This window comes from Populus alba, chromosome 8 (assembly GCF_005239225.2).
Source record: "Populus alba chromosome 8, ASM523922v2, whole genome shotgun sequence".
Lineage (NCBI taxonomy): Eukaryota > Viridiplantae > Streptophyta > Magnoliopsida > Malpighiales > Salicaceae > Populus > Populus alba.
Window position 1 is genome coordinate 18,392,026 of NC_133291.1, and position 27,039 is coordinate 18,419,064.

Below are 27,039 nucleotides of genomic sequence, written 5' to 3' on the forward strand. Positions count from 1 at the left end.
TGCCAGCCCCTCTTTGTCTCTGCCCTTGTTCTCATGCTTACTTGGCGGTGGTTGTGTTTGCCACTAACTCAAAAGTGGCATCATTTAAACATTGATAGATGATTGTGAGTGCTTATTGATCCTTTCTTCATGCTTTTTACATGACCTTTCTTTGGGTTAAAATCAATGTTGCTTCTTCTATAGGCTCCTCAAAGCCTTTCTTAACCGTTTCCCACACATCTTGGGAACCTAGCCAAGCTTTTACTCTAATACACCAAGTTTCGTAGTTGTCCTTTATCAAATGAGGATATTGAAGAGGGAAGTTTGGATTGGCCATGATAAATAATCAAAATAAGCTCTGATACCACTTATTGGAAGAAAGATAGGTGTGGTATAAGATCAAAAAACAGTAATCTAAAGTAAAAAACTCAAGAATAAAAAGAAGATTGAGAGGAAGATATATTTTTATTAAGTGTTTTTTTTCTAATCTCTCTTAGTTATTCTCTCTCTTTTTGTACTGCTTCTTATAATGTTGAATTACAAGTCTTTTTATAGGCATAAAGTCCTAAACAATTAAGAAATAAACTAATGCGAGGAAATCATAAGTTGAATTGGAAATGTATTATGCCGACTAAACCAGTGGACTGATTACTCTATTCTTCAAAAAAACCAAAAATCAAGTTTAATTTTTAACATTTGCAACATCAATTTGTTTCTAGAGCAGAGAGTACAAGTAGAATGAATAGTTTTTTCATTAACCGATTATTGGAGTACATTTACTTGAGTCTCCTTCCTAGGCACTATATGACCACTCACATGGATGTTTCTTGTATCATCATGAGATTTTTTTTCAATCCTATAAGGCAACATGTTTCAATTATATCATTAGCGTGAGTTGGATGAATTTTATTTTTATGTAAAAGAAAATATTCAAGTATTTTCTAATAAAAAAAATTAATCATGAATTCAAAATATCATGCATATTAAATAACATCTTTTTAAAATATTAATAGACAATGTATTGGATGACATTCTTTTTTAAAATATTGAGACGATGATATATTTGATTGATCTGAATTAACTTATCAAGTCTATAACTTAGGTCATAAAACTATGATAAGTTTATAGAAAAAAAATCAAAATAAATTATGAAAGTCAATTCCTAATTAATCTAATGGTGATGAATTTTTTAAAAAAATATTAAATTTAAATAAAAACAAAAAAAAAACTATTTGAGTCAACTCGGCTTAACATGTCAGACAGGTTACCTAGATCATGAGATTAAGATAACCCCATAGAAAGAAAATAAAAAAAAAAAATATGAAGTCTAGTTTTCCAAATAACTCAATGTTAAAAGGATAAAATCAAGAAAAATCAACTTAAAAAAAGTACAAAAAAAAATAACTCAAATAATCCCAGATTAACTTGATAAACCTGTCACATAGTTTATGAGACAAGAATACCTCTATAAAAAATCAAATAAGAAAAATTAGAAAGCTCAATTTCCATTAAAAAAAAAAAGGGTTGAGATGTGGGAGGGTGAAACTGAAAAAAATATATTTAATTAAAAGAAATAAATAGAGTCAACTTGGGTTAACCTGTTAATTTATGACTTGCGTTAGTCTAATCGGATAATAAGTCAAATAGACAACAAGGTTAACTTTCAACTCAATTTAACATAAAATTCAACTCAAGTTAAGAGGATGTTTTTAAAGTGGGGCGCGATTATTTTCAAAATGTTTTTTTGCTAGGAAATGTATTAAAATAATATATTTTTTTAATTTTAAAAAATTTATTTATGACATCAACAAATTAAAATTATTTAAAAACAAAAAAAAATATTAATTTAAAGCAAATAATTTTTTTAAAAAATATTTTTAAAACACAAACAAATAAGCTTAATCTCAAATGTACACATCATTGGGTTGACCCAAAGGGTCGGTTTTATAACAATAGTAACACCTGTCCATGAAAATTATTAATCCATTATTTATTCTTATTAATTGCCCCAATTTTCAAATCGTTAACCGTACTGCAACGACAAGATTCCTTTGTCAAGCAAAACAGCGACCGTAAAGACCTAGCAAAAACATCACCAATCATAGAGAATCCTATCCCACTGCAGAAAATGTGACCGTTACACCAAAAAAGAAAGCCCAACGGCTCTTTGCAACTTTGCCTAAAAAATTTAAAATTTTGAAAAGAACAGAAAGGAGATGCGCACAAAGGCTCCTTTATTGCATTCCCAATCTCACAAATAAATAACCCTTAGGCCCTATGAATTAATGAAAATCATATTTTCTCTCCTTCCTCATTTATTTTGCCCTTTCTTTTTTAAAAATGGCACTGAGACCCATCGATAATTCACTTCCAATAGCACCAGAGAGACTCAAAAAACATGTGAAAGTAGTTTCTGTTCCAATTCAAAAGCAATCAGAGGTTGGTGTAAATGATGAAAACAAGGCTCCTTTGCCCCCATCCACAGATTCCACTATTGATTATATCTCTTCTGATGATCTCAAACCCATTTCTGATCCTGAATCCAAGATCCAAGTAAGTCTCTTTCTTATGAGTGGGTCTTTTTTGTTTTCTGATTTTTCATAAAATGATTCAATTTTTGGTTAAGTTTCAAGTTTTTAGAGCAAAACCCGGATTTAAAAAAAACATTTCTCAGGTGGGTTTTTTTATTTTTGTTTTCCGATTTTTCATAAAAAGATTCAATTCTCGGTTAAATCTCAATTTTTTAGAGCAAACCCAGATTTTATATCATTTGAATTTTTTCAGGGTTTGATTGAAAGGTTAGATTCAAAGGACTGGACTAAAGTTTGTGAGTCACTGAATAATGCTAGGCGTTTTGCACTGTATCATTCCTCCCTCCTGTTACCATTCTTGTAAGTGATTTTTGCTTGTGATTTTGAACTTGAGTATGATATCATTAGGCTGCTGATGTGGTATGTGTTGGTAATTGGTAACCCTAAACATGTGTGTGATTTGTGCATTAGGGAAAAAGTAATGTCAGTGGTGGTAAAAGCTATGAAGAACCCGAGAAGTGCTTTGATCAAGACCTCTATTATGGCTTCATCTGATATTTTTTATGCCTTTGGTGACCAATTACTTGACTCTACTAGCGATGTATTTGATAGTTTGGTGAGGACTATTTCTTCTCTTCTATGTTTCTCCCCATTTTCTTAATAGATTACAGTTTGGTTTCATTACCTTTTCATGTGGGTTTGTTAAAAGTTACTGATTTTGGCTTGTGTTGTGGGTGGACAGCTATTGCAGCTGCTGCTTAAAGCTTCTCAAGACAAAAAGTTTGTGTGTGAAGAAGCTGATAGGGCTTTGAATGCATTGGTGAAATCCATGACTCCTCTGCCTTTGCTTAATAAGCTTAAGCTATATGTTAGCCATGTCAACCTTAGAATCAGGGCCAAAGCTGCTATATCCATCTCCAACTTCGTGTCTAAGATGGTAAAACCTCCATAAAGTTGACATTGCCAGTTTTTTTAGCTCGTCTGTTGAATTGTACTGACTAGTTGGGTTCTGTGTGGGATGAATTTTTCAGGAGCTGGAAGGAATGAATGAGTTTGGTTTGGTTTCTTTGGTTCAAGTGGCTGCAGATCTGTTGAATGATAGGCTGCCAGAGGCAAGAGAGGCGGCAAGGAGAACTGTGATTTCTATATATGAAGCATATACAGGAAATGAAGAGCAGAAGCAGGAGGAATGGCAAAACTTTTGCCAATCCAGTTTGCCACCTCTTCATGCTCAGTCTATTGTCAAAATTACATCTAGTTCTCGTTAGATTTTATGTTAAACTATATCAGCAAGGGTGTTAGAACTAGGATTGTTTTAACTAATCAGAACTTCAATTGCATGCATGTATATTTACATGATTCGAAGATTACTGTTCTGGTGATGTGGTTGCTGTTGATCTTCCCTCATTTGCTCTTTTTACATGGTATTTATACAAAGCTGACTCAATTCCCCATTCAAAACAGTAGACAAGACTGCAGACTCTGACATCATTGGACTTCTTCTTACTTGAAATTTAGGCAAGAAGAAATACTTCTCCTTTGATCCAAACTAGGAAACATTGTCTTGTATGCCTAGAAAAATACTTGGGTGGTACTAGTTAAATTTTTCTGGCTAACACATGAACAAGAAATCAATATGCATTGCCGCGAGAAGGAAAGTGGGGACGAATGTGTTTCTTTGAATGTGAATCTAACTTGATTTTAATATGACATAAAGATTCAATTTCTTATTTTCACTTGAGTGGTGCTGGGCAGGCAAGGTCGTAGAGGCAATGTCAATTGGCTTGATGTGCCCACCGAGCAGGAATGTGAAGGTTATTTAAGGATATTATTATGTTTTTATTTATTTTTTATTACTTTTTAGAGTTTTTTTTTTGTTATTTTTTTTTACATTTTATGAAGTTAGTTTCGTGTTCATGAGGTTTTAAAAGTTAACTTATATTGATTTTTTTTTTTTGTGTTTTTATTTTAAATTTATTTAATTTAAATTTTATCTTTTAACATTTGATGTATTGAAAATTGATTTTTAAGCCTTTTTTTTCCTTTCATTTCTATTGAATTATCCCAATTTTGTGCTCATGATCACAAGGTTAACAAATTAACCTAGGCTAACTTAGTTTTTTTTTTTTTATAGGTTTTTTTTTTTTTGTTTTCATTTTTCAATAATGGGTTACTAGATAATTGAGTTTTATGGGGGGGAAAAAAAATAGTTTGTTTGTGCATGTAGTTAGCCTGATATCATGAATAGGTATGAGATTTTGTATCTTGACATGGGTGAGTTCGGATCGAGTTTTTTTACCTAATTTTTAATTAAATATACATTTTTTTTTCATCATTCAACATTTTATTTGCCAGAAATTGAACTTCAACTTTTTTTTTCTTTTATTTTATTTTCTAGAAAGTTATTACATTGTCATTTGATTTATTAAGAGTTGGTATTCAAACCTTTTTTTTTTTTCTTTTTCTTTGAGATTATTTTAAATTTATTATCATGGTCACAAAGTTTGCGAGTTAATCCAATTTAATTCAAGTGTTTTTTTTGTGGTTTTTAAAATTATTTTTTTAGTTTCGCCCTTTCAATAATGGGTTGTTTAATAATCTAGAAGGGCTTGAGTCGGGTTCTTTTAACCTATTTTTCATTGTTACATTTTTTTATTTATATTATTTAAATTATTAATTAAACTAACAACTCGAGTTTAAAATTTTTTTTTTCTTAGCATTATTTTTTTACATCAAAAAAATAAATTAGCCACCCATGGTGGATTATATGCCATATATCTAGTAAAATCATTTTTGTTTTTGTATTTCAAAAGTGATTTTGAAAAATTTTTGATTTTATTTTATTTTATTTTCTTCTAATTAATATTTTTTAACATTTTCATATCATTTTAATATTTTGATGTAAAAATTAATTTTTTAAAAAATAAAAAATATTATTTTAATATATTCTCATACAAAAAAAATATTTTAAAAATTAATTATTACTTACTTTTAAATATCTCCCGAATAAAGATCGGTGCTTGCATCGCTAGAGAGCCTAAACTACCAGGTTAGAAGTCGACAAATCTTCAAGATGGTTTCCCTATCGCTTTAGAATTAAATTATATTTAGTCTACGAAAGAACTCACATTGCCTTGCCATGGTAAGATGCTAATTCAGACGTCTCATAGAGTTTGAAGTTTTCATTCTGAGGCAGCGTATGCAAAAGTATTTTCGGCTGGGTATTTATGCAAGTTTCAATTTAGGCAAACTTTATAAAATAAAAAATTCATGAAGAGATAGACATCAAAAAATTAAAAAGGAGAAAATTATGGGTTATTAATATTTCAATAACTAAAAAAACAATTTTGACTTCAATGTGATGTCGCTGGGTTTATAAAGACCAAAGATTTTGAGTAATCATATAAGAATATACTTCGAACAAGTTATGTGAATAGCAAAATAAATATTTTTATATACGAGTGAGACAAATCTATTCTAAAATGTGATGAACTCGAATAATAATTTAAAAAGATTATAACAAAAGATCTAATTATTAAATTAAACTCAAATTTAAGTAGATGATTCTGCATACCATTTTCTTATAAAACCGACTTTGTTGATTAACAGCTTGTTGGATCTCCTAAAATTAAGCTTAGAAGATCATGTTTGAATCAATTTTGTTATTTTTTGTTGATTTTCCTAGATTTATTGTTTATTTTCTGATTTTATGTTATCCTCTTTTATGTTTTAAAATTCTAGTTTTGTTTTTTAGTTTAGGTAATTTTTTTCTAGCCTATAAAAGGTATTGTAGACCTTTTTAAAAGGCAAATTTGGTCAGTAATATTTTAGCAATAAAATAAGGTTTTAAGGTTTTTTTTTTTTTTTTGTGTTTTTAACCCTATTTCAATCTATCTTTTGTCTTTTATCCTAGTTGTTGTTTTTTTATGCTTCATGTCTGCATCACAATGAGTTTTATTTGATGAGAAGAGATTTATTTAGGTGTTTTTAGCCACTAATATCACCTAAAAAAACAAAATCAGGGCTCGAGATTTTTTATTTTATTTTAGGTTTAATTTTTTTTATCAATTAAATGTTATTTTGATGGGGTTTATAGGGGTGTTTTTTGTGTTTTGAGGTGAAAAAATAGTTCAAAGTAGTTTTTTAGAGACTAAGATATGTGACTTGATTTTTAAGCCATTAAAGGTTGTAGAAGTTTAACTAGAAACAACTTTTCACCTAACTTTTTTTTATATAAAAAGAATGGTCAACATGCTAGCCGGCCTAGATCGAGACGCCTTTCCATCTTTTTACCTTTATTGTTTTCTTTTCAATTTAATTACAAATTTATTGGGATAAAATAATTTGAATTCTTTTGAATATTATTTGATTAAACACCATTAAATTTTTATTTTGTTTTTGAACAAGGTTATATAATTCTTTTTATAACATTAGTAAGCACTTTTTGTATATCACTTTTTTAAAAAAAAAAATTTATTTGGTGTCTTTTTTGTACATATTAATTTTTATCGTTATATAGTTGGATATAAAATATTATTGAATTTAACCAAATCCATAACTTGAATTGGTGGTTTGATAGGTTAACCTGAATTAATTTAAAGCACCATCATCTCATAATAATTTTTAAAAAAGAATCATGCTTGCAAATAATTTTGTTTCAATAGAATGAGAATTATTATTTTTCTTAAAAGAATTGTTCATCTTTTAACCTATATTTATCTCTCAGAACCTGGATTTAGTTTTTTATTTTATTTTTTATTTTAATATTTATTAGCAATTAGTTTTATGAAACACGTGAAGAATCACGAGTTGATTAAGAAATTGCCGCTAGGCATGCATGTCAAGAGGGGTTGCGCCTGTTGGCTATCTCGGTCGTAAATCAGTTTCTTTCTTTTCTTTTCTTTTTCTTATTTTGCAAATTGCCGTTGCAAGTGTTTTATTCTCCATTTGTTAGCTAATAATTGTATTAAAGATTTAACAAATAATTAGGTTGCATTTAAAAATCTAGATATAAAATATTAAGGGAATAGGATTTTAAAGTAAAGTGTTAAAGATGTTAAAAATGCCAGGGGATAGAATATTTGATAGGAGTTGAAGAATTTAATAAATAAATGTGGATCTGATATAAATCAAATCAACATTTAAAGTAAACAATATTACAAAAAAACTAACTAATATTATTATACTTATGGTCCAAAGTAAGAAATCTAAGATAATAAAAAATAAACCAATGTTTGATTTTTTTTATTAAAAAACTAGTCCAGAGTTCAAGAAATTAAAGCAAAAGAAACTTAAATTCTATATGACAAATTGCCATTGGGTTATGAATGGATGACCTCTTTTATAAGGTCACACGCTTCTCGTAGTAATTCTTGTTTTTTATAATGTATTTTGTTTGATAAATTTTAAATTAATAATTTTTAAATAGTTTTGAGGTAATGATATCAAGATTATTTAAAAAAAAAATTAAAAATATTATTTTAATATATTTTAAATTAAAAAACATGTTTAAAAAGAATTTTATATCATATTACAAAACACATAATTAATATTATAGGTGTAAAAAGAGTTAGAAATGAGAGATTTTCTACAATTCAAGTAACAAGTTGAGAAAGTTTACCAAGATTGACCTAAGTTAATAATATAACATCTTTTTGGATTTTTTAGATCATGTTTGGCAATGTGATTAGATGTTTTTTTGCAAAAAAAAAAAAATATATTTTGTTTGCTTCAAATTAACTGTTTTTTATGTTTTTGGATCGTTTTAACATATTGATATAAAAAAATAAGTTTTTAAAAATAAAAAATATATATTATTATGATGTATTTCCAAACAAAAAATATTTTAAAAAATAATTAGTGTCACAATATGAAACACTATCTTAGCCAAGTTAGGTCTTACTTTAATTGCGTCCACTAACTCATAGATTTACATGATTTATCTACTGGATTTTATCCCATTCAATTTCCATGAAATTTGATACATTCAATTTCCATGAAATTTGATATGAAACCGGATTTAGATTAAATCCCAAGTTATCCTATTAGTGAAAACTCTACATGCCATGCCGGTTTTATAAAATTGATACTAGTACTGGAATTTGAATTTTTTTTAATTATTAACAGACTGTTTAGTAGTGTAATAGTGATATATTTTAAATTAAAAAAATTTTTTTATACCATATTACCAGACATATAATTATTATTACAGGTGTCAAAAGAGTTCGAAATAAAAGATTTTCTAAGACTTAGGTTACAAGATGAGCAAGTCAACCAAAACTGACCTGAGTTAATAAAAAATAATATAATTTTGAATTTTTTTTAGATCATACTTGGCAATATAGTTGGATTCATTTTTGCAAATCATTTTTTTGCTTTAAATTAATTATTTTTGGATTATTTTAATGTACTGATGTAAAAAATGAGTTTTAAAAAATAATAAAAAAGTTATTATCATATATTTTCAATATAAAAATATTTTAAAAAATAATTATTGTCACACTGTTAAATACTATCTTAGCTAAGTTAGGTTTCACTTGAGTTTTAACCGCGTCTACTAGTTTATAAATTTACATGATTTGTTGTTCAATTTTCATTAAATTCCATATGAAACCTGATTTAAATTAAACCCCAAGTTATTAGACTAATGAATCAACTCTACATGCCATGCTGGTTTTATAAAACTGATCCCAATGATAAATTTGAAATATTTTAATTATTAAAAACCTGTTTGATATTATGATAATTATTATTTTTTAAAGTATTTTTATTTAAAATATATTAAAATAATATATATTTTTATTTTTTAAATTTATTTTTGACACCAAAATATTAAATTGATATAAAAATAAAAATAATAATTAAAAAGCATAAATTATTTTTTTTTTAAAAAAAAATTATATTAAAATATAAAAACAAATATGCTAACCCCGAACCAATTCCAGCAGTAGGATAAACCGGAAAAAAAATCTCTACCTTTCTGTTTCTTTATTTGTCTCACTCACAATCATACTCACATTTCAATAAATAAATAACCCCTTCTTCCTTCATTGCAAAAATCAGTTTCTCTTTCACAGTCATACTTGGTCAAAAATGGCACTGAAACCCATTGACAACGCTCTTCTACTGCCACCAGAAACTATCAAATTGGGTGTAAATGAAGGAAACAAGACAGCGGAATCATTGCCTCCTTCTGCAGATCCGATTATTGATTACATCTCTTCTGAGAATCTCGAACCCATTTCAGATCCTGAATCCAAGATCCATGTAAATGTTTTTTGGATCTTTTCTTTAATTTTAGACCAAACCCAGATGCCATTTTACTTTAGACTTTGAGGGTTTTTGTTTGTGTGTGTATCAATAAATTTGGGTTTTTTTTTTTTTTTTGTGTTTTTTGCTTTATTTTCTTCAGGGTTTAGTAGAAGAGTTAGATTCAAAGGATTGGACGAAGGTTTGCGAGTCATTGAATGATGTTAGGAGATTTGCACTCTATCATTCGTTGCTCTTGCTGCCAATCTTGTATGTATTATTATTGTTTTTTTTTTTTTTTTTTTGAATCTTCTTGGCATATTTGACAGTTTTTCAAGTGTTCTGATAATGGGGTTGTGGCTAAATATGTTATTATAGGGAAAAAGTAATGTTAGTAGCGGTGAAAGCTATGAAGAATCCAAGAAGTGCTTTGTGCAAGACATCTATCATGGCTTCATCTGATATTTTCAAGGTCTTTGGTGACCAGTTACTTGACTCTACTATTAATGCATTTGATAACTTGGTGAGGACTGGGGACTTTTTGTTATTCGATACGTAATTTGTTGCCTAATTTGCATTTTAATTTTATTATGTTCATGAGGGTTCTGTTTAGAATTGTGGTTAATGTGTTTGGATTTTAATGTGGTTGCACAGCTGTTGCAACTACTACTGAAAGCTTCTCAAGACAAAAGGTTTGTGTGTGAAGAAGCAGATAGAGCACTGAATGCAATGGTGAAATCCGTGACTCCTCTGCCTTTGCTCAATAAGCTCAGGCCTTATGTTAGCCATTCCAACCCCAGAGTCAGGGCCAAAGCTGCCATAACTATCTCTAAATCTGTCTCCAAGATGGTAAAACTTGTATAAAGCTATTTCTTTTGTGTTTGATATTGCCAAGTTTTAGCTTGTAAAGGGGAGAAAGATATTAATTGGTGGGAATTTATGTGGGTAAATTTCAGGGCCTGGAAGGAATGAACGAGTTTGGATTGGTTTCGCTGGTTCAAATGGCTGCAGATTTGTTGAATGATAGGCTGCCTGAGGCAAGAGAAGCGGCGAGGAACATTGTGACTTCTATATATGAAGCATATACCAGAAACGAGGAGCAGAAGCAGGAATCATGGCAAAACTTTTGCCAATCCAGTTTGCCACCCATTCATGCTCAGTCAATGGTCAAAATTACTAGTTCTACATAATATTCAATGTTGTCATAATTTTTACTGTATCAGCAGAGATAATAGAACTACGGTTATGGTCTCGTGAAGAAGATAATCGGACCTTGAGTTTTTGTGTAAATTCCATGTTTACCTGATTTTAGCTATAGGTGTTCTGGTGATGTGGTTGGTGTTTCGAGTTCTTTTTCCAAGTTCTGCATTTGCTTCTTGAAGAAATAGAAGATGTGATGGTATATATAGCACTATTGGATTTTGTCACTCATCCTACAGACTCATATGGTTAAAAGATGATGAAGCGCAGAATGCATTAGTAGTCATTCTGGTGGTGATGTTGTCTTAACTTCAGATACCAAAAAATGGCTGACTAAAACGATAGATCTAGTTTCTTCTGTTTGCTGTTAATAGTTTTTAAAAGGGTCGTTGTTTTGGAGGCTTGGGTTTTTGCTTTTCCTTCTCGTCATAGTCACAGCTTTTCATGGAATTATTGGATATAGTTTTATTCTGCTCGCTTTTAGTAGCTGTTTAAGCCTTGGGTTTTCATCCTCCTAACAGTCACAGCTTGTCATGGACTCTTAGAGCCACTCTGCTTTTTAAATTGTTTTTTTTTAAGTATATTAAAATAATATTTTTTATTTTTTTAAAACTATTTTAAATACAAATTGAAAACACTAAAAAAAATAATATTAATTTAGAGTAAAGAAAAAATAAAACCAAACCCTGCAGCTATCGGAATACCATTGACGTGACGCCAAAATTGGTGCAAAGGTACCCTTCCACCAAATTGCTTGCAGAAACAGAAAAGAAAAGAAAAACACGAGTTGAAGTGGATGCTTATCGAGATTCGGGCATGTCATGGGGCAGTAATGAATCCTCTAAAAAGGGAGAAGAAAAGTATAATGATAGTTTCCACTTATTTAGTGCCAACATGACAAGTCAATTTCCATAGAAAATTGAATGGTCCTATCTCAAACTTTGATTGATTTACAGACAAAAGAGGCATGCAAACCACGGGAAAAGCATCTTCTTTTTGAGCTCCAATTTAAGACAACCAACAAGGGGACAATAAGCCAGGTTGGGAATTTCTGGTTAGAATGGCCAGTGGTAGGAGTGCACCCAGAGATTTGGATGACGAGTGGCACGCAAGGTTTTTAACTCCAACCAGTAACTTCTTATAAGCATGCAAAGCCATCGACTCCAAAAGGGAACTCATTAGAATACGCCCACAGATTGAAACTGGCTTCCATTGTAAGACAGATCCATAGAAGAATCCATCTTTGGTTCGTATGCCTTCTCAGAAGAACCAGTTTATTTAGGCGCTTTAATCTTGTTCAAGCAAGGAGTACAAAGCCATCTCCACCTCAGAAAATGGTTGACCAGCATAGAGCTTAAGCTGCCCCCTCTTCACAACAATTAACTTCTTGGAATGCGATTTCACTGCATCATGAAGTTCCTACAAAAATTCAAATTTCATAATAGCAAGTCAATGACATACAGAAGTCCTTGGAGCAATGATTAAGAGGCATCTAATCAAATATAAAATATAAAAGAGCAAATGCAATGCAATCATAAGAGGAAGTCAATGATGTCTTCATTATTGCAACCTCGGAATCTCAACAGCATTACAGGCTTGGTTTGGTCATACAGATAATTGTCTCATTGTGAGGGATGTTTCCAAGAAAGTGTTTAGGTAAAGCTTGATGCCTTTAAGAGATCAGGTTGGATTGCTTACTTTTATTTGCAGAGGAACAATATCAGCACTGAAGTCACCTAAATCTTCAAAAAAGGACTCAAGTAAATAACAGAAATTATTGGCATCGCCACGGTCCTCAAAAGCAATGGTGTAAGAAAAGTCCCCATGCTGATCAGCCTGAGAAGCCACTCTTAAAGCATAAAGTCCACCAGATTCTTCATGTTCTGAACCTCTACGCATAAGGATAGCCTGGGCACATATCAAGTTATTGCTTAGAAAATACAATGAAATTGTACATATTACTGTTTAGCATACAAATTGGCAGAAGCATTTGGAAGCATTAATTCACAAACAATTTAACAGAAAAAGTAATTTTTGAAAGGAAGCCTTGTACGTTTTCACTCTCGTAGCTTTTCCAAATGCTCATAGGAGAAATAATATACTTTTAAAAAACAATTAATAAAACGATAGGATCACAGAGTCAATTACTTACTAAAACATAAGGAAGTTTCGACCACCACAAATCTTTCTGCAAGTCTGATTGTTTATCCCCAAATTTATTAGCCAAAGGTCTCTTTCCGGGATCTCTGCTACCATTTCTACTCGATGTAGCAGCAGGCCTTTCAACCTTTATGGTGGTTTCCTGGTTTTCTTTGGTCGAGCTTTCAGAATTTAGGGTCTCCAAATCTCTTGATTTTCCTGCCTCTGGAACTTCATTTGAAGACCTTCCTTCCCTGATCTTCTGGACAGTGCCTGAAAGATTTTACAACCACCCCAAGTTTGCAGACAGTTTTAACAACAAAATGTATCTTAAATTCAACTGATAACAGAAGTGAATAGTGCATCCGGAATTGGCACCATCCAAAACTAAGCCGAAAAGGTTAATTATACAATCATTAATTCCTTATTGCCAAGAAAACTCACAAAAGTTAACTGACCTTAACAAATATTCAATCAAAAGCATAAAAAATCACACATTCGTCAGAGTTTTAAGAACATTACCAGATCCCATTTCCTTTCGCAAATTCGCCCTTTTCTTCTCAAATTTGTTTCCCTCGTTTTTCACTGAATTCAACTGCATGTTCCCATCTTTCCCTTCGGTGTCCTTTTTCAAATACCTCACATCAGTTTTTCTAGACACACCATTCAGATCACTTATATCAGAACCACTATCATCCTTCAAACCCGAAAAACCTTTTGGAGCACTCCTCGCATCCATTGACGGACTCTTAAACCTTAACTTCTTTTTAAACGTCAACGTCTTATTTTCCTCTTTTGAATCCGAAGCATCCTCACCATAACCATCCTCAAAATCCCCAAACAACCCCAAATACTCCATGAACGAATCCGGCAACTTCTCACTCTTCGAGTTCAACCTCTTCTCCAACCTAACCAATCGCGCACCAATCTCCTTTTCAAGCTCACTCCCTTTATCGCCCTCAATTAACTCCCTCCTCTCCCTCTCTCTCGCTTCTCTCGCCATTACCTTAATTTCACTGATTTTCTTTTCCAATTCACTCTCATTAACATAAACCTCATTTCCATTCACATCCAACAAAACATTCCCTTTCTCGTTAAAATTCCTTTCTTTTCCATCAGAATCAGTATTTCCAAATAACCAAACAGCACAAATTGTTTGAAACAACAAAACCCCAAGAAAATAACCGCTATATTTCAAGACAGGCTTCACAGATATTTTACCAACACTGCCACTGTGTTCTAGTGCTGAGCTAACAGTCTCTGAGACATTAAATTCATCAACTTTGTCAGCCTCTAATTCTTCACTTGATAGGGTTTCCTTCAAAGGGGTGTCGTAAAAGGTGTCGTCCTGAATTGGGGTTGTTTCTATTTGGGGTAGAGGTGCGGTGGGGAAGGGTTTAGTTAGGGTTTTTAGGATTTTGGGGCGTAAGTGGTTTTTCCTCTTTATGCGTTTTGATGGGAATGAAGTGGAAGTTGTGGAACAGAGGAGTGGTTTCAGACGAAATCTGTGAGGGGTGGCGTCTGGGATTGAGATTGTGGAGATTGAGAGGAAAGTGAAGGTGGCGCAAGGCGTACCCGCCATGGCAGAGGTGATGGAGGAGGGGCATTTTGCGATTTTTGAGTTTCAAAGCTTATAGGCATTGTTTGGTGCTGAATTTTGTTTTTGAAAAATGCTAGGCCCAATTGTTTTTTAGGCCCGAAAGCAGGCAAGACTAGAAAGTAGCCCAGCCCAAATAATTATTTTTAAACAATGTTCAAGCCTCCTAAAATCTTACCAAATGCTTCGTTTTTAGCAAGGTTAATAAATTTAGTTTTAGGTTTTAAGTCAAGTAAATTAATCTAAAATTTTATTATTTTAATCTAAAAAAATTAAAAATAACACTCTTTAAAAATTTTAAAAATTCAAATTGAATTTTGATTAGATCATGAGTTGAACTATTGAGTTTGATAAAATCAATTACAACCTAATTTAATTGGAAACCAAATTTGAGTTAGGTCTGAAATCAATGGATCACTGAGTTGACCTACTCAACTAGATCAGATTTAATAAAACTAATTTTTAGATATTTAAATAAAAACTTGTATTTACTCATATTTTTCTTTAATTTATATATTTATATATTAAAGGAATATAAATATATAATAAGATTTCATGGTGATCAAATTCTACAAATGCAACATCTTCTTGCAACTTTCTTTTAATATAGTTATGTAGTGTCATTAATGCCACTACAATCTGAACTTGCATTTTATAAAGATACATGTACATATTTTGTAAAATTCTCCATCTCTTTTTCCACAGACTCCAATGAACGTTTTATCCTACAATGTATTGACGAGTGAGTATAATTGAATACTTCTTCCTGATTTTTTTATTGTTCTTTTCGATAAAAATCTAGCATGTGATTTGTAACAACCCGGCTTTCCAAGCCCAAAACAACAGTAATTTATATATATATATATATATACACATGGTGTCGGTAATCAAAGAACTTGAATTCTCACATCATCAAAATACAATCCATACAATCAACATTTCATTTAAAAACGAATCTTACACAAACACATAATATTAAGTTGCATGATTTGAAGTTCATATTAAAAATATATACATAGACATGAGTTTGCATTCTTATCCTACTAATAGCCATCACAATTTTAAACAAAAAGGATCTAATAAAAGTTATACATTCAGTACATTGATCCATACAAAATACATTGTAATTTAGAATGCATCTACATAATTCCTTGCAAAAGTAGGTTCCCGTATATCGGGTTTCCTAGACATCTCGTTGGTGTGACGTCCCTGCAGCATTACAAAACATTTAAGAGAAGGCAAATAATAATAATAATAATAATAATAATAATAATAATTGTAACTAACGGTCTGGCAATTAAATAAAGCATTAACATTTATAATTTCTTTATGTATTTTATGTATTTTTGTACATATAGATACACAAGTTTTCAGATGCCATTCGCCGAAACTAGTCATTCATTTGTCCCGGCCATCCATCCGGATTCCATAGCGAAAGCTGCATCGCTGCCGATCCAAAATCGGCGGCAGAAACTGCATTGCTGCCGATCAAGGAATCGGCAGCAAAAACTGGGTCGCTACCAATTTCTGTATTGGCAGCGTAGACTGCGTCGCTGCCGATCCAGAATCGGCAGCGGAAACTGCGTCGCTGCCGATTTCTGCATCGGCAGCGAAATCATTCCTTTATCCCGGCCATCCATTCGGACGCCATTAGCCAAAGCTAATCATTCTTTGTTCCGGCCATCCGTTTGGATGCCATCAGTCGAAGCTAATCACTCTTTGTCCCGGCCATCTGTTCGGACGCCATTAGCCAAAGCTAATCATTCTTTGTCCCGGCCATCCGTTCGGATGCCATTAGCCGAAGCTAATCACTCTTTGTCCTGGCTATCCGTTCGGATGCCATTAGCCGAAGCTAATCACTCATTTGTCCCGGCCATCCATTCGGATGCCATTAGCCGAAGCTAATCAACCTTTAATCAACATATAAGCGTTCGACAATTTAATATCGGTTCTAACAATATGGTAGTACTCAAGTTAAAATATTTCAAGATTCAACGTATGACAAAGAAAGGTGCAAGTCACCTACCTGCTCCACCTGTGGGTTGTTCCTGTCTTGATGATGGTCCAATCCCGACCGCACCACCTAAGACATCAATGGTCACAAATCAGCACAGTTGTATTTATTTTATTTTTGAATCATATTCATCATCACACTTATTTCAAGAGTTCATATGTTCACATTCAAGTGTTCCATATTTTACACCGTCATATCATGAAATTGTTACTAGCATTTAAGTCATTCCTGCCTAGGAGGCTTATTGTAGAAATCGGCAGCGAGAACTGTTTTGCTGCCGGCAGCCAGTTCAGCAGCGAAGGCTGCATCGCTGTTGGTGCCACAGTTTCACTGCACAACGCACAACTCGGCAGCAAATATCAATTCGCTGCAGGAAGTTCAGTTTCGGCAGCGAAACAGAATTTCGCTGCACAACACACAAATCGGCAGCGAATATCAATTCGTTGCAGGAGGTTGAGTTGCGGCAGCGAAACAGAATTTCGCTACACAAGACACAAATCGGCAGCGAATATCGATTCGCTGCAGGAGGTTCAGTTGCGGCAGCGAAACAGAATTTCGTTGCACAATACACAAATCGGTAGCGAATATCGATTTGTTGCAGGAGGTTCGGTTTCGGCAGCGAAACAGAATTTCGCTGCGCAACACACAAATCGGCAGCGAATATCAATTCGCTGCAGGAGGTTCAGTTGCGGCAGCGAAACAGAATTCCGCTGCACAATACACAAATCGGCAGCGAAACAGAGCTCAACACACAAATCGGCAACGAATATTAATTCGCTGCAGGAGGTTCGGTTTCGGTAGCGAAACAGAATTTCGCTGCACAACACACAAATCGGAACCATCAATTTTAGCACATAATTCTTCAACAAAATTCCAGCAGAACACACACATGGAAAACCATCAATTACAACATATGATCTTTCAATAAATTCCAGCAGAACACATTAATTTCAGCACAACAACATCACATCAGAATACATTAATTTCAGCAACAACATCACATCAGAACACATTAATTTCAGCAACAACATCACAATTAATTTCAGCAACAACATCACAACAGAAAACATTAATTTCAGCAACAACATCACAGCAGAACACATTAATTACCCCAGCAGAACACACACACACATGCATGCTGGCCTACCCCATAGTTAAAGCCAGCCCTCTACCATGATTTGTTAGATGTTCTGAAATTGACTTTATTTCACTTCTGTTTGCTAGTTCTCCTAGTTAATTTCAGTTTCCTTCATAGCTGGCTTAGGTCTTAGATCAATTTTTCTTAAGGTTTTTCTTCTGCATTTTCGTTTCTGATTTTAAGGGGAAGAGGAAGGGAGTTTCATGAACCATACATTCTGAATTTAACTAAGTTTGAGGAAGGTTTGACACTATTCTTTTCTCTTCAGCTACTGGTTCTCCTTTTTCTTCCTCTCACGTTTTCCAGCTCTCTTTTTCCTCTCCTCTATGCAGCTGCCCACTCCTCTCTCAAGGTCTCATCTCTCCCTCACAAGTTCACAAGGCAATCTCTTCTGGTTTGATTCACGTTTCTGTTCTGAAAGGGGAAGGGAAGAACGACATGCAGCTGCTGGTTTGGGAAGAAGATGGATCATTGTCTCTCCCTTCTTTGTATTTATACTACCCATCAAATGAAATGGGTTGTTTGGGGGTTGGTTTAGGTGTGTTCTTATCCTTGTTTGGTTTATCTAAAACTAGTTTTACCCCTCCCTCCCAGCTCTGCGTCACTGTTGATTGAGAAATCGGCAGCGAAAACTGCATCGCTGTCGATTTCTGCCTCGGCAGCGAAAACTGCGTCGCTGCCGATATCGGCAGTAGAAACTGCTATGCTGCCGATCCAGAAATGGGCAGCGAAAAACTGTGTCGCTGCCGATTTCTGTATCGGTAGTGAAGGCTGCGTCGCTGCCAAATCCAGAATTGACAGCGAAAACTGCATTCATCATCATCTCTCTCTCTCTCTCTATATATATATATATATATATATTATTTTTTTTTTTTCCTTTGGATGTTTACATGATATTTCTCACTTTTATAAGGACCTAAAAATCCATACTTGTTTGGATATTGGGGATCTACTATGTAGTATTTCCTTATGATAACAAGTAATGAAGTTATAAGTTATTTCTCAATGAAAGATTAACCATAATAATAGTTACAATAACATTAAATTTTTCTAATAAAATAACATTAATTTTTTTTTTATGTTATTACCTTTCGATGGTTTTGAAAATTTGATATTGGGATTGTCAATTGCCTGAAGAAAAATTTGTGTATCATGTACACTATTTTCCTATCCAGCCCAAACAAAATGAATTGCATGTCAAAGTCACACGTAACCATTATGTTTTGAGTCGGCACAACTTTTTTGTCAATAAATGAAATTTGATTTTCTTTAGGCTTGATCCAACATAGCTTCATTCTTGATAGACTTCAAGTGTAGATGAAGAAGGCTTAAGAACTTTTGAGAGTTTTCTTGCTTGAAAAGTTTGTCTTGAAGAAAATTTGTATCTCCAAGAATTCCTTTTTTTTTCCCTATAGGTTGAGGTCCTCTATTTGTAGGGATTCTCGGATCCTTTTTCAATGCCATATAACATGATTTTATTGGTTGATTTTTGTTGATGAGATCTTTTATTTATGATAAGATATCTTGAATATCTCATTCTAAGTGTCAATCTTTCATTGTTTATGAAATATGTAAGGACTCATTTATTTTTTATGTCATTTATTTCAATTTTATTTTATCCTTTCATATATAAAAAAATAAAAATAATACATGGTGAAATTTGATTGATAATTTTATTTTTGTTTTTGCAGATATATTTTATAGTTGGGAGAAAAAATAACAATTATTACATTTCTAAACAATTATTGTAGGGAGCAACTAATATGGGCTTAAAACTTATGGTTGTGATATTAAAGGCTGTTATTTCATCATAAAAATGATATCTTCATTCTTATGTAGCCTCATGATCTTGTCTTTTAGCACAAAACATTTCTCTACGGGATGACTAATCAAACGATGGTATTTGCAATAGTTTGGATTGTCCACTTGGTTTGCTTATTCGGGATGCTTCACCTGTAGCAACTTAATGAGATTTGCCTCGAGCAGATCATCCAGCATCCTAGATATGTCTGAGTCGGGGAGTGAATACACCTTTTCTTATTGCTCTTTCAGAGATTACTTCTTTTTCCCACCCTTTTGAAAAGTAACTAGTGTTGTATGATCATTCCTTTTAACTCCAGCTGATACCCTTACAACAGCAGAGTTAACTATTAAAGACTACTTTCCCTCGACCTTTAGAGTGTCTTTTCTGAATCTATGACCTTTAGATTTATTTCTCTTGGGCTCTTGCATAGGTAATAATGAGCTTTCAGCTGCCACAATGTTAAGTTCCATGTCGTGTGCTCAAGTAGCCAATTCTTCAAAAGACTTTGGTTTAATGCCTTGTAAAATATAGCTTAGCCCCCAATGTATCCCTTAAATACACATGTCTTGCACAAAATTTTCGGTGAGCCAATCTTTATAATTGAGGTTAAAGTTTCTCTATCGATGAATATAGTTGATGATAGGTTCTTTCTTCCACTAACGTGTATTAGTGAGTTCAATCATACTAACCATATGACGAGTGTTATAGAAGCGGTTAAGAAACTCGTGTTCCAATTGTTCCCAACTATCGATTGATCCAAACTTCTAGTCAGTGTACTAATTGAAGGCATTACCTTTTAAGGAAAGAACAAACTGTTTTACCATGAGATCATTATCAGTTTCGACATTGTTACAAATCTCCATAAAGTGAGCTATATGTTGTCTATTATTCCTTTTGCCATCAAATTGTTGAAACTTTGATGGTTGATAGCTTAAGAGGCATTTTTAGCAAGTCGATTCTTTAGGTATACGGCTTCGCATAAGAATACGAGGGTTGAATTAAACTTTCTACTTGGTCTGTGATGGCTTTCTTGATAAGTTCTTTCAGCTGATTGGTGGTGAAGATGCCATCAATAATACTGCGTATATTCCTTGCAGATCCAATTATAGAATCCTTAATGGCATCTAATTGATCTACTTGAAAAGCCTTGGTAGCTAAGGTTTAGCCTCCTTCGTTCATGCTCTCGAGTTTGTTCATCAACTTTACTATCTCATGGTCTTTTTTCTTGAGTGAAGTCAAAAGCCCCTCAATAATTTTTGTCAAGTTAGCCACTTGATTATCTAAAGATGTAGTCCTGGTCATCATTAATGATATGGTACCAAAACCTAAAGCCTTACTTGGTGATTGAAATGGAAAGGTTTCCATGAGTGAATTACCAAAGTATCCTTGAGTTTCGAAGAAAATTCCATGCACCCCACTTGACTTTTGTAGTGGAGTTACTTGTGGCTTCAACTTTGGAGCAAGCTCTCGTGCTCCTCTTGTATTGGAAGTTGATGTCAGCTTGAGAGTCAGCTCAGTTTGTGCATATAACTCGATGATGGATTTTGTTTTCAACGACTTGAATTAGTAGCCTTATTGCTTTTGGAAGCAACAAAGGTGATCATGTTCTTCCTAGTTGCCATTGAGAGTTTGTTGAAAATTCTTTCTTGAAAGGAATATATGAAAGGTAAAGAATTCCCTAGTAGAGTTGCTAGAAATTTGCAAACATAATTTTGAGTATTTGAAATTAAACAAGCTAACATGTAAAAATATATAATTTTATAAAATATATGACTAGGTACAATCTCTATCTAAAATATTCTTTCAAAAGAATAAGACAATTCTCTGATTCTTCTCTTGGATTTGATATATGGTAACTTGATTTATTTGTAAAATCAAGTAAAGATTTGTGCTTTGAAAGAACTCGAATTTAGACGTGTATTGCTAAATGAGATATGGTGATTTGATGCTTTGAAGGGCACCTTTTGATTTGTCTTCAAGGTGTTGTTGAAGAACTCTTACGAGGCATTTAGGCTTGATCCAACAAAACTTCATTCTTTGTAGACTTCAAGCGTAGATGAAGAAGGCTTACGAACTTTTGAGAGAGCTTTCTTGCTTGAAAAGTTTGTCTTGAAGAAAATTTGTATCTCCAAGAATTCCTTTTTTTTTATCTATAGTTTGAGACCCTCTATTTATAGAAATTTGTAAGGATTCTCGGGTCTTTTTTCAATACTACATGGCATGATTTTATTGGTTGATTTTTATTGATGGGATCTTTCATTTATGACAAGATATTTTAAATATTTCATTCCAAGTGTCAATCTTTCATTGGCTAGGAAATATATAAGAACTCATTTATTTTTTATGTCATTTATTTCAATTTTATTTTATCCTTTCATATAAAAATAAAATAAAAATAATACATGTTGAAATTTGATTAATAAATTTTTTTGTTTCTGCATATACATGTTATAATTGGGAGAAAAAATAACAACTATTACACTTTTAAATACTTTCTAAATGTCAACATGGAAACTCTGAAGGGGTTGTGAGCATGGTTGAAAATGATGTTGAATGAGGTAAATCTACACCAGCTTAATGCTTAATGGTATCTGTTTTGTTTTTATGATAAGCACTTTTCATAGCATCATGGTATGTTATGCGCAACCAATTGGGCTTGGAAGTCCTAATAATTTTTTTTTAATATCTTGGTGATGATCCCTCATTGATTAATTTTCTCCCAACCTTCTTAAATAATTGTTCCGCTCAATATTGTTGTCTTCTTTGCTAAGGAGATAAAAATGCATGCTTACACAGTAATAAAAAAATCCCTGCAATTTTCCAGAAGTACCATGCTGTTATCTGTTGTCAATTGGCACTAAATTAACTCAACCAATAATAGTTTTTTAGTTTCTAACAATTTACTAGAAAATAAAAGAAAAAAATTACAACTCAATTTTTTTTTATTGGGAATTCAATTGCGTAATGACGGTATAACTCGCTAGGGCCTATGCAGTTCCACCTCGAGTGTATCTCTCTCACAGTCTCACTTGTCACACCGAACCCTCGCCCAATGCTTCAACTCCAAAAACCATAGAAAAACATCAGAAGAGACAACCTAAATCCATCTCATGTACTTATTTAGGTGCTCTACATGTCTTTTTTATCCGAATACAAAAAACCCTATCTCCTTCCCTTCCTTGATTCATCTCCTTGGTTTCTCTTCTCTACCAACACAACCTTAGCACCATACTAAAGAAAAGGCCTAACCTTTTTTCCTTGCTTTGGCATTTATGTGTGTTGTTATACTGAGTTTAAAGATAAAACCAAGAACTTGATGCCATGGCCTCAAAGACCCATGTCCTTGTTTCAATAACACAAGGGACTACCCCTTCACTACTATCATCTATAGGTTTTTTTCCCTATCCGAGCTCCTGTTACGATTGATGATTTTCAATCTGATGGTTATAAAACTAACAGCTCTGAAAGCAACATTAGTGGTAGTAGTAGTGTTGATAATGAGTTTGTGAGTGGTAAAGAAGGTTTTGACACTACATCTGAGAGGCCTTTTTTAGGTGACCCGGATGAGAAAAACAGCGAAGAGGGTGGTTTGGGTGGAAGGTATCGAGTTTCCAGACCATTTTGGGTGACCGAGATGAAGAAAGTTTAGTTCTTGCGAAGGAGGAGAAGGAGAGTAGTGTGACTGATGAATTTGTCTCTGTTATTGAATTGGACAATGTGAATTCGAATGGAGCTAGGCTTATTGCTCAGTTGTCAATGGACAATGATGAATTCTATGAGGTGGCTGGTGATGAGGGAGTGATGAGTGGAGTGGAAGATGGAAGGCTTTCAGATGTTGTCAACGTTCCTAGTTTTGGGGTTCAAGAGAGAGAAGATACCATGCTTTGAGTTAAAGCTCTGGGAACTGAAGAAGAAAAAGAAGATAAGTTATTGGTTCAGAGTAATTCTTCTTCTGTTGACAACCAATCTGGGTTGTTAATGGAGAGGGATGATGGACCTGATAATGTTGTTTTGGGTCCTAAAGATGCAGTTGTGATGAATGGTTTTGTTAATGACTCTAGTTTAGTTAATTTGGTCGAGGACAATAGTCATGTTGTTATAGTTATTCAGCCCATTAACTTTTTGGTGAATGATGAATCTCTTGAAACCTCTAAAGGTGATAGAATGGAAGATCTGCGAGAAAGCTATACAACTTCCTATGATATCAAATATAAAGCAAACCTTGATTCAGAAACAATAGGAGGACAAGAAGGCTTACTTTCTGACAATCATATCGAAGAGTTAATTTTTAGTGGCTCTAGAACAACCAAGCACATCATGAATGGATTACCATAAAATTTAGCCTTCTCTTATCCTCTAGGGATTGAAGCTTATCATGATCATCCATAGACGATAAGTGGACAAATTACTATGGACTCGGATGAAAATATAGACTCAGATGAAGAAGTGGACGTTGTTAAAGAGCCAGTAGGAAAGCAATTATTTGATTATGATGCATTGCAGCTCTTTTGAAAGCAACAACTGGTGCTGAATTGGATGGAGGCAGGATAACAATAAGCTCGGTTGATGGTTCTAGATTATTTTCTCTTGAACGACCTGCTGGTTCAGGTTTCCCATTTCACTCTAGTAGACCTGCTCCACCACCATATATGCTAAAGTGCACTTTAAGTGAAGAAGAAGAGAAGATTTTAGAGAAGATACATAACATAAGGGTGAAGTTCTTGACACTTGTCCAGTGACTAGGACAGTCTCCTGAAAATTCTATAGTTGAATCAGTGCTCCATCGGCTAGACCCAGGTGAAGGGAAACGTTTTAGTCAACTGTTTAGCCTTGAAAATGCTAAAAGTATGGCCATGCAGCTTGAAGCAGAGGGCAATGATGATTTAGACTTCTCTTTAAACATTTTGGTTCTCGGGAAAACTGGAGTGGGAAAAAGTGCTACCATTAATTCTATTTTTGGTGAGAAGAGAGTTGAGATCAATGCATTTGCGCTTGCCACAACTAGGGTGAATAAGATAGTTGGAACAATCAATGGAGTTAAAATTAGAATCATTGACACACCAGGTCTCAAGTCCTCTATAAAGGAATAAGCTACCAACAGGAAAATATTAGCTTCTATAAAAACGTTTATAAACAAGTTTCCTCTTGATGTTGTACTCTATGTTGACAGGCTAGACACCCATGATAGAGATCACAATGATTTGTTGTTGTTAAGATCGCTTTCCAGAACTCTAACTTCATCAATATGGAATGGTGCAATTGTAACTCTAACACACGCAGCTTCTTCTCCACCTGATGGACCATCTGGGTCATCCCTAGGTTTTGAGGTATGTGTTGCTCAATGATCTTGTGTTATTCAGCAAGCAATCATCTAGTCAGTTGGTGATCGGCATCTAATGCATCCAAGTATAAAACGTCCAGTGTCTCGCATTGAGAACCATTCTTTGTGCCAGAAGAACAAAAATAGAGAAAATGTTCTCCCGAATGGACAAAGTTGGAGACCCCAATTGTTACTGCTGTGTTACTCACTTAAGGTTTTGTCAGAAGTAAGTTTTGTATCCAAGCCTGAAGATGTTTTTGACGAGAAGAAACCTTTTGGTTTCCAACTTTGCACTTTACCTCTACCCCCACATGATGTCTTCTCTATTGCAGTCTCGCTCTCATCTAAATCTCCCTACTGACCTGAGTGGAGAAGACATTGATTTAAATATGGATTTGGTTGATCTCTTTGATTTTGATGGAGAAGATGAGGATGGATATGACCAGCTTCCACCATTCAAGCCTTTGAGGAAATCTCGGGTTTAGAAGCTCAACAAAGAGCAAAGGAAAGCTTATTTTGAGGAGTATGATTATCGGGTGAAACTCCTTCAAAAGTAGAGGAGGGATGAGTTGAAAAGGTTGAAGAAGATAAAGAAGAGAGGTAAAAATAGCAGAAATGATTATCACAACATTGGGGAAGATGTGGACTAGGAAGATGAAGGTCCAACACCAGTACCGGTTACTTTGCCTGACTTTGTCCTCCCACACTCATTTGACATCAACAATCCTTCATACAAGTATAGAGTTTTGGAGCTTGCATCCTAGTTTCTTGTTAGGCCAGTTTTGGATGCCCAGGGGTGGGACGATGATTGCGGATATGATGGTGTTAGCATTGAAAGTAATCTTGCTGTTGTTGGTCAGTTTCCTGGTGCATTTATGGTTCAAATCACAAAAGATAAGAAAGACTTTAATATCCAAATAGATTCTTCAATTTGTGCAAAGCATGGATAAAACGGTTCAACTATGGCAGGATTTGACATCCAGATTATCAGAAGGCAACTTGCCTATATCTTGAGAAGTGAGACCAAACTCAAAAAGTTTAAATTGAACAAAACATTAGCTGGGATATCAGTTACTCTATTAGGTGAAAATGTAGTCACTGGACTCAAGATTGAGGATCAAATTGCAGTTGGAAAGCGCTTGGCTTTGGTAGGAAATGCTGGCACTGTAAGATCTGGTGGTGATATTGCCTATAGAGCAAACCTTGAAGTGCACCTTAAGAGTAAAGATTTTCCTATAGAACAAGACCAATCCACATTAGGTTTTTCCTTGATGAAGTGGAGGGGTGATTTGGGTCTAATGGCCCATTTACAGTGTCAATTCTATGTTAGAAGGAATTCTAAAATGGCTATCCGTGTTGGGATGAACAATAAGCAAAGCGGTAAGAATAAGACAAACAACTCGGAACTGCAAGCTGTACGTATTGGTATTGTGCCAATTATAGTGTCCATCCTTCAGAGTATTTATCCTGGTTCTAACGTAGGAAGCTCAAATAAGCTAGATTATTAGGTCATTTTTTCCATTTTAATTAATGTTTTTAGTCATCAGCTGAGTTTTGATAGGAAAATAAACATTCAGCAAAGGAGATTCACTATCTCACATATAATTATGATTGCAACATCTTTTGGTCAGTCTGTTGGACTTTTTATATATTTTTGCAGGTTTCCTAAGTTGTTACATCATGAGATGAAGCCTCCATACAATGCTTTATTAAGTGGTTGGATGATTCTTTTGATTCTTGGTTTTGCTGGTTATCTTAATTAACCCGTTAAATAGCATATAGGCAGGTGAAACACAAAATGAAAAGGACTTGGTTATTGTAATTTTTTCTTACAGTGATTTACTGATGTATATTTAGTGCCAGTGAAGTTTATTCATATTTTAATTCCAACTAATTATTTGTATAATGTACTGTATTGGACTTTGGATTCAGATGGATTTTGCCCACATACAAGTGTCTTTATGATATGGTTCGATCATTGCCAATACATTGATCCTGGTTTTGCAGTGGTGAGAAATTTATTTGCAAGCTGTGGAATTCATTTTGGCTCTTAGCATTGAGAGCTCTGC

At 33.5% G+C, this 27,039-nt stretch overlaps 3 protein-coding genes and 1 pseudogene across 3 annotated transcripts; 3 read left to right on the plus strand and 1 right to left on the minus strand.

The window, feature by feature from the left end:
• Positions 1-2,187: 2,187 nt before the first annotated feature.
• LOC118032841 (uncharacterized) lies at positions 2,188-3,915 on the plus strand. Its single transcript, XM_035037617.2, has 5 exons — positions 2,188-2,532; positions 2,764-2,870; positions 2,982-3,126; positions 3,253-3,447; positions 3,542-3,915. Exons 1-5 carry the CDS (start codon positions 2,320-2,322, stop codon positions 3,776-3,778), a joined length of 897 nt encoding a protein of 298 aa, XP_034893508.1. The 5' UTR covers positions 2,188-2,319; the 3' UTR covers positions 3,779-3,915.
• Positions 3,916-9,470: 5,555 nt separating this feature from the next.
• LOC118032854 (uncharacterized) lies at positions 9,471-11,172 on the plus strand. The gene is made up of 5 exons (XM_035037630.2): positions 9,471-9,776; positions 9,922-10,028; positions 10,137-10,281; positions 10,413-10,607; positions 10,715-11,172. The coding sequence occupies exons 1-5, from the start codon at positions 9,603-9,605 to the stop codon at positions 10,946-10,948; spliced, it is 855 nt and encodes a 284-aa protein (XP_034893521.1). The 5' UTR covers positions 9,471-9,602; the 3' UTR covers positions 10,949-11,172.
• Positions 11,173-11,810: 638 nt separating this feature from the next.
• LOC118032844 (uncharacterized) lies at positions 11,811-14,717 on the minus strand. The gene is made up of 4 exons (XM_035037620.2): positions 13,620-14,717; positions 13,111-13,370; positions 12,657-12,866; positions 11,811-12,377 (listed from the first exon to the last, which is right to left on the minus strand). The coding sequence occupies exons 1-4, from the start codon at positions 14,677-14,679 to the stop codon at positions 12,246-12,248; spliced, it is 1,662 nt and encodes a 553-aa protein (XP_034893511.1). The 5' UTR covers positions 14,680-14,717; the 3' UTR covers positions 11,811-12,245.
• A 7,897-nt stretch (positions 14,718-22,614) lies between these two features.
• Positions 22,615-26,478, plus strand: LOC118032831 (translocase of chloroplast 159, chloroplastic-like; annotated as a pseudogene).
• Positions 26,479-27,039: the final 561 nt, after the last annotated feature.

Coding starts and splice junctions, on each gene's coding strand:
- LOC118032854 (XM_035037630.2), top strand. CDS start 9,603: ATGGCACTGAAACCCATTGACAACGCTCTTCTACTGCCACCAGAAACT. Junction 9,777..9,921: donor ATCCTGAATCCAAGATCCAT/GTAAATGTTTTT, acceptor TATTTTCTTCAG/GGTTTAGTAGAAGAGTTAGA. Junction 10,282..10,412: donor TTAATGCATTTGATAACTTG/GTGAGGACTGGG, acceptor GTGGTTGCACAG/CTGTTGCAACTACTACTGAA.
- LOC118032844 (XM_035037620.2), bottom strand. CDS start 14,679: ATGGCGGGTACGCCTTGCGCCACCTTCACTTTCCTCTCAATCTCCACA. Junction 13,371..13,619: donor GCGAAAGGAAATGGGATCTG/GTAATGTTCTTA, acceptor AAAATCTTTCAG/GCACTGTCCAGAAGATCAGG. Junction 12,867..13,110: donor CGAAACTTCCTTATGTTTTA/GTAAGTAATTGA, acceptor ATATGTGCCCAG/GCTATCCTTATGCGTAGAGG.
- LOC118032841 (XM_035037617.2), top strand. CDS start 2,320: ATGGCACTGAGACCCATCGATAATTCACTTCCAATAGCACCAGAGAGA. Junction 2,871..2,981: donor TCCCTCCTGTTACCATTCTT/GTAAGTGATTTT, acceptor TTTGTGCATTAG/GGAAAAAGTAATGTCAGTGG. Junction 3,448..3,541: donor CCAACTTCGTGTCTAAGATG/GTAAAACCTCCA, acceptor TGAATTTTTCAG/GAGCTGGAAGGAATGAATGA.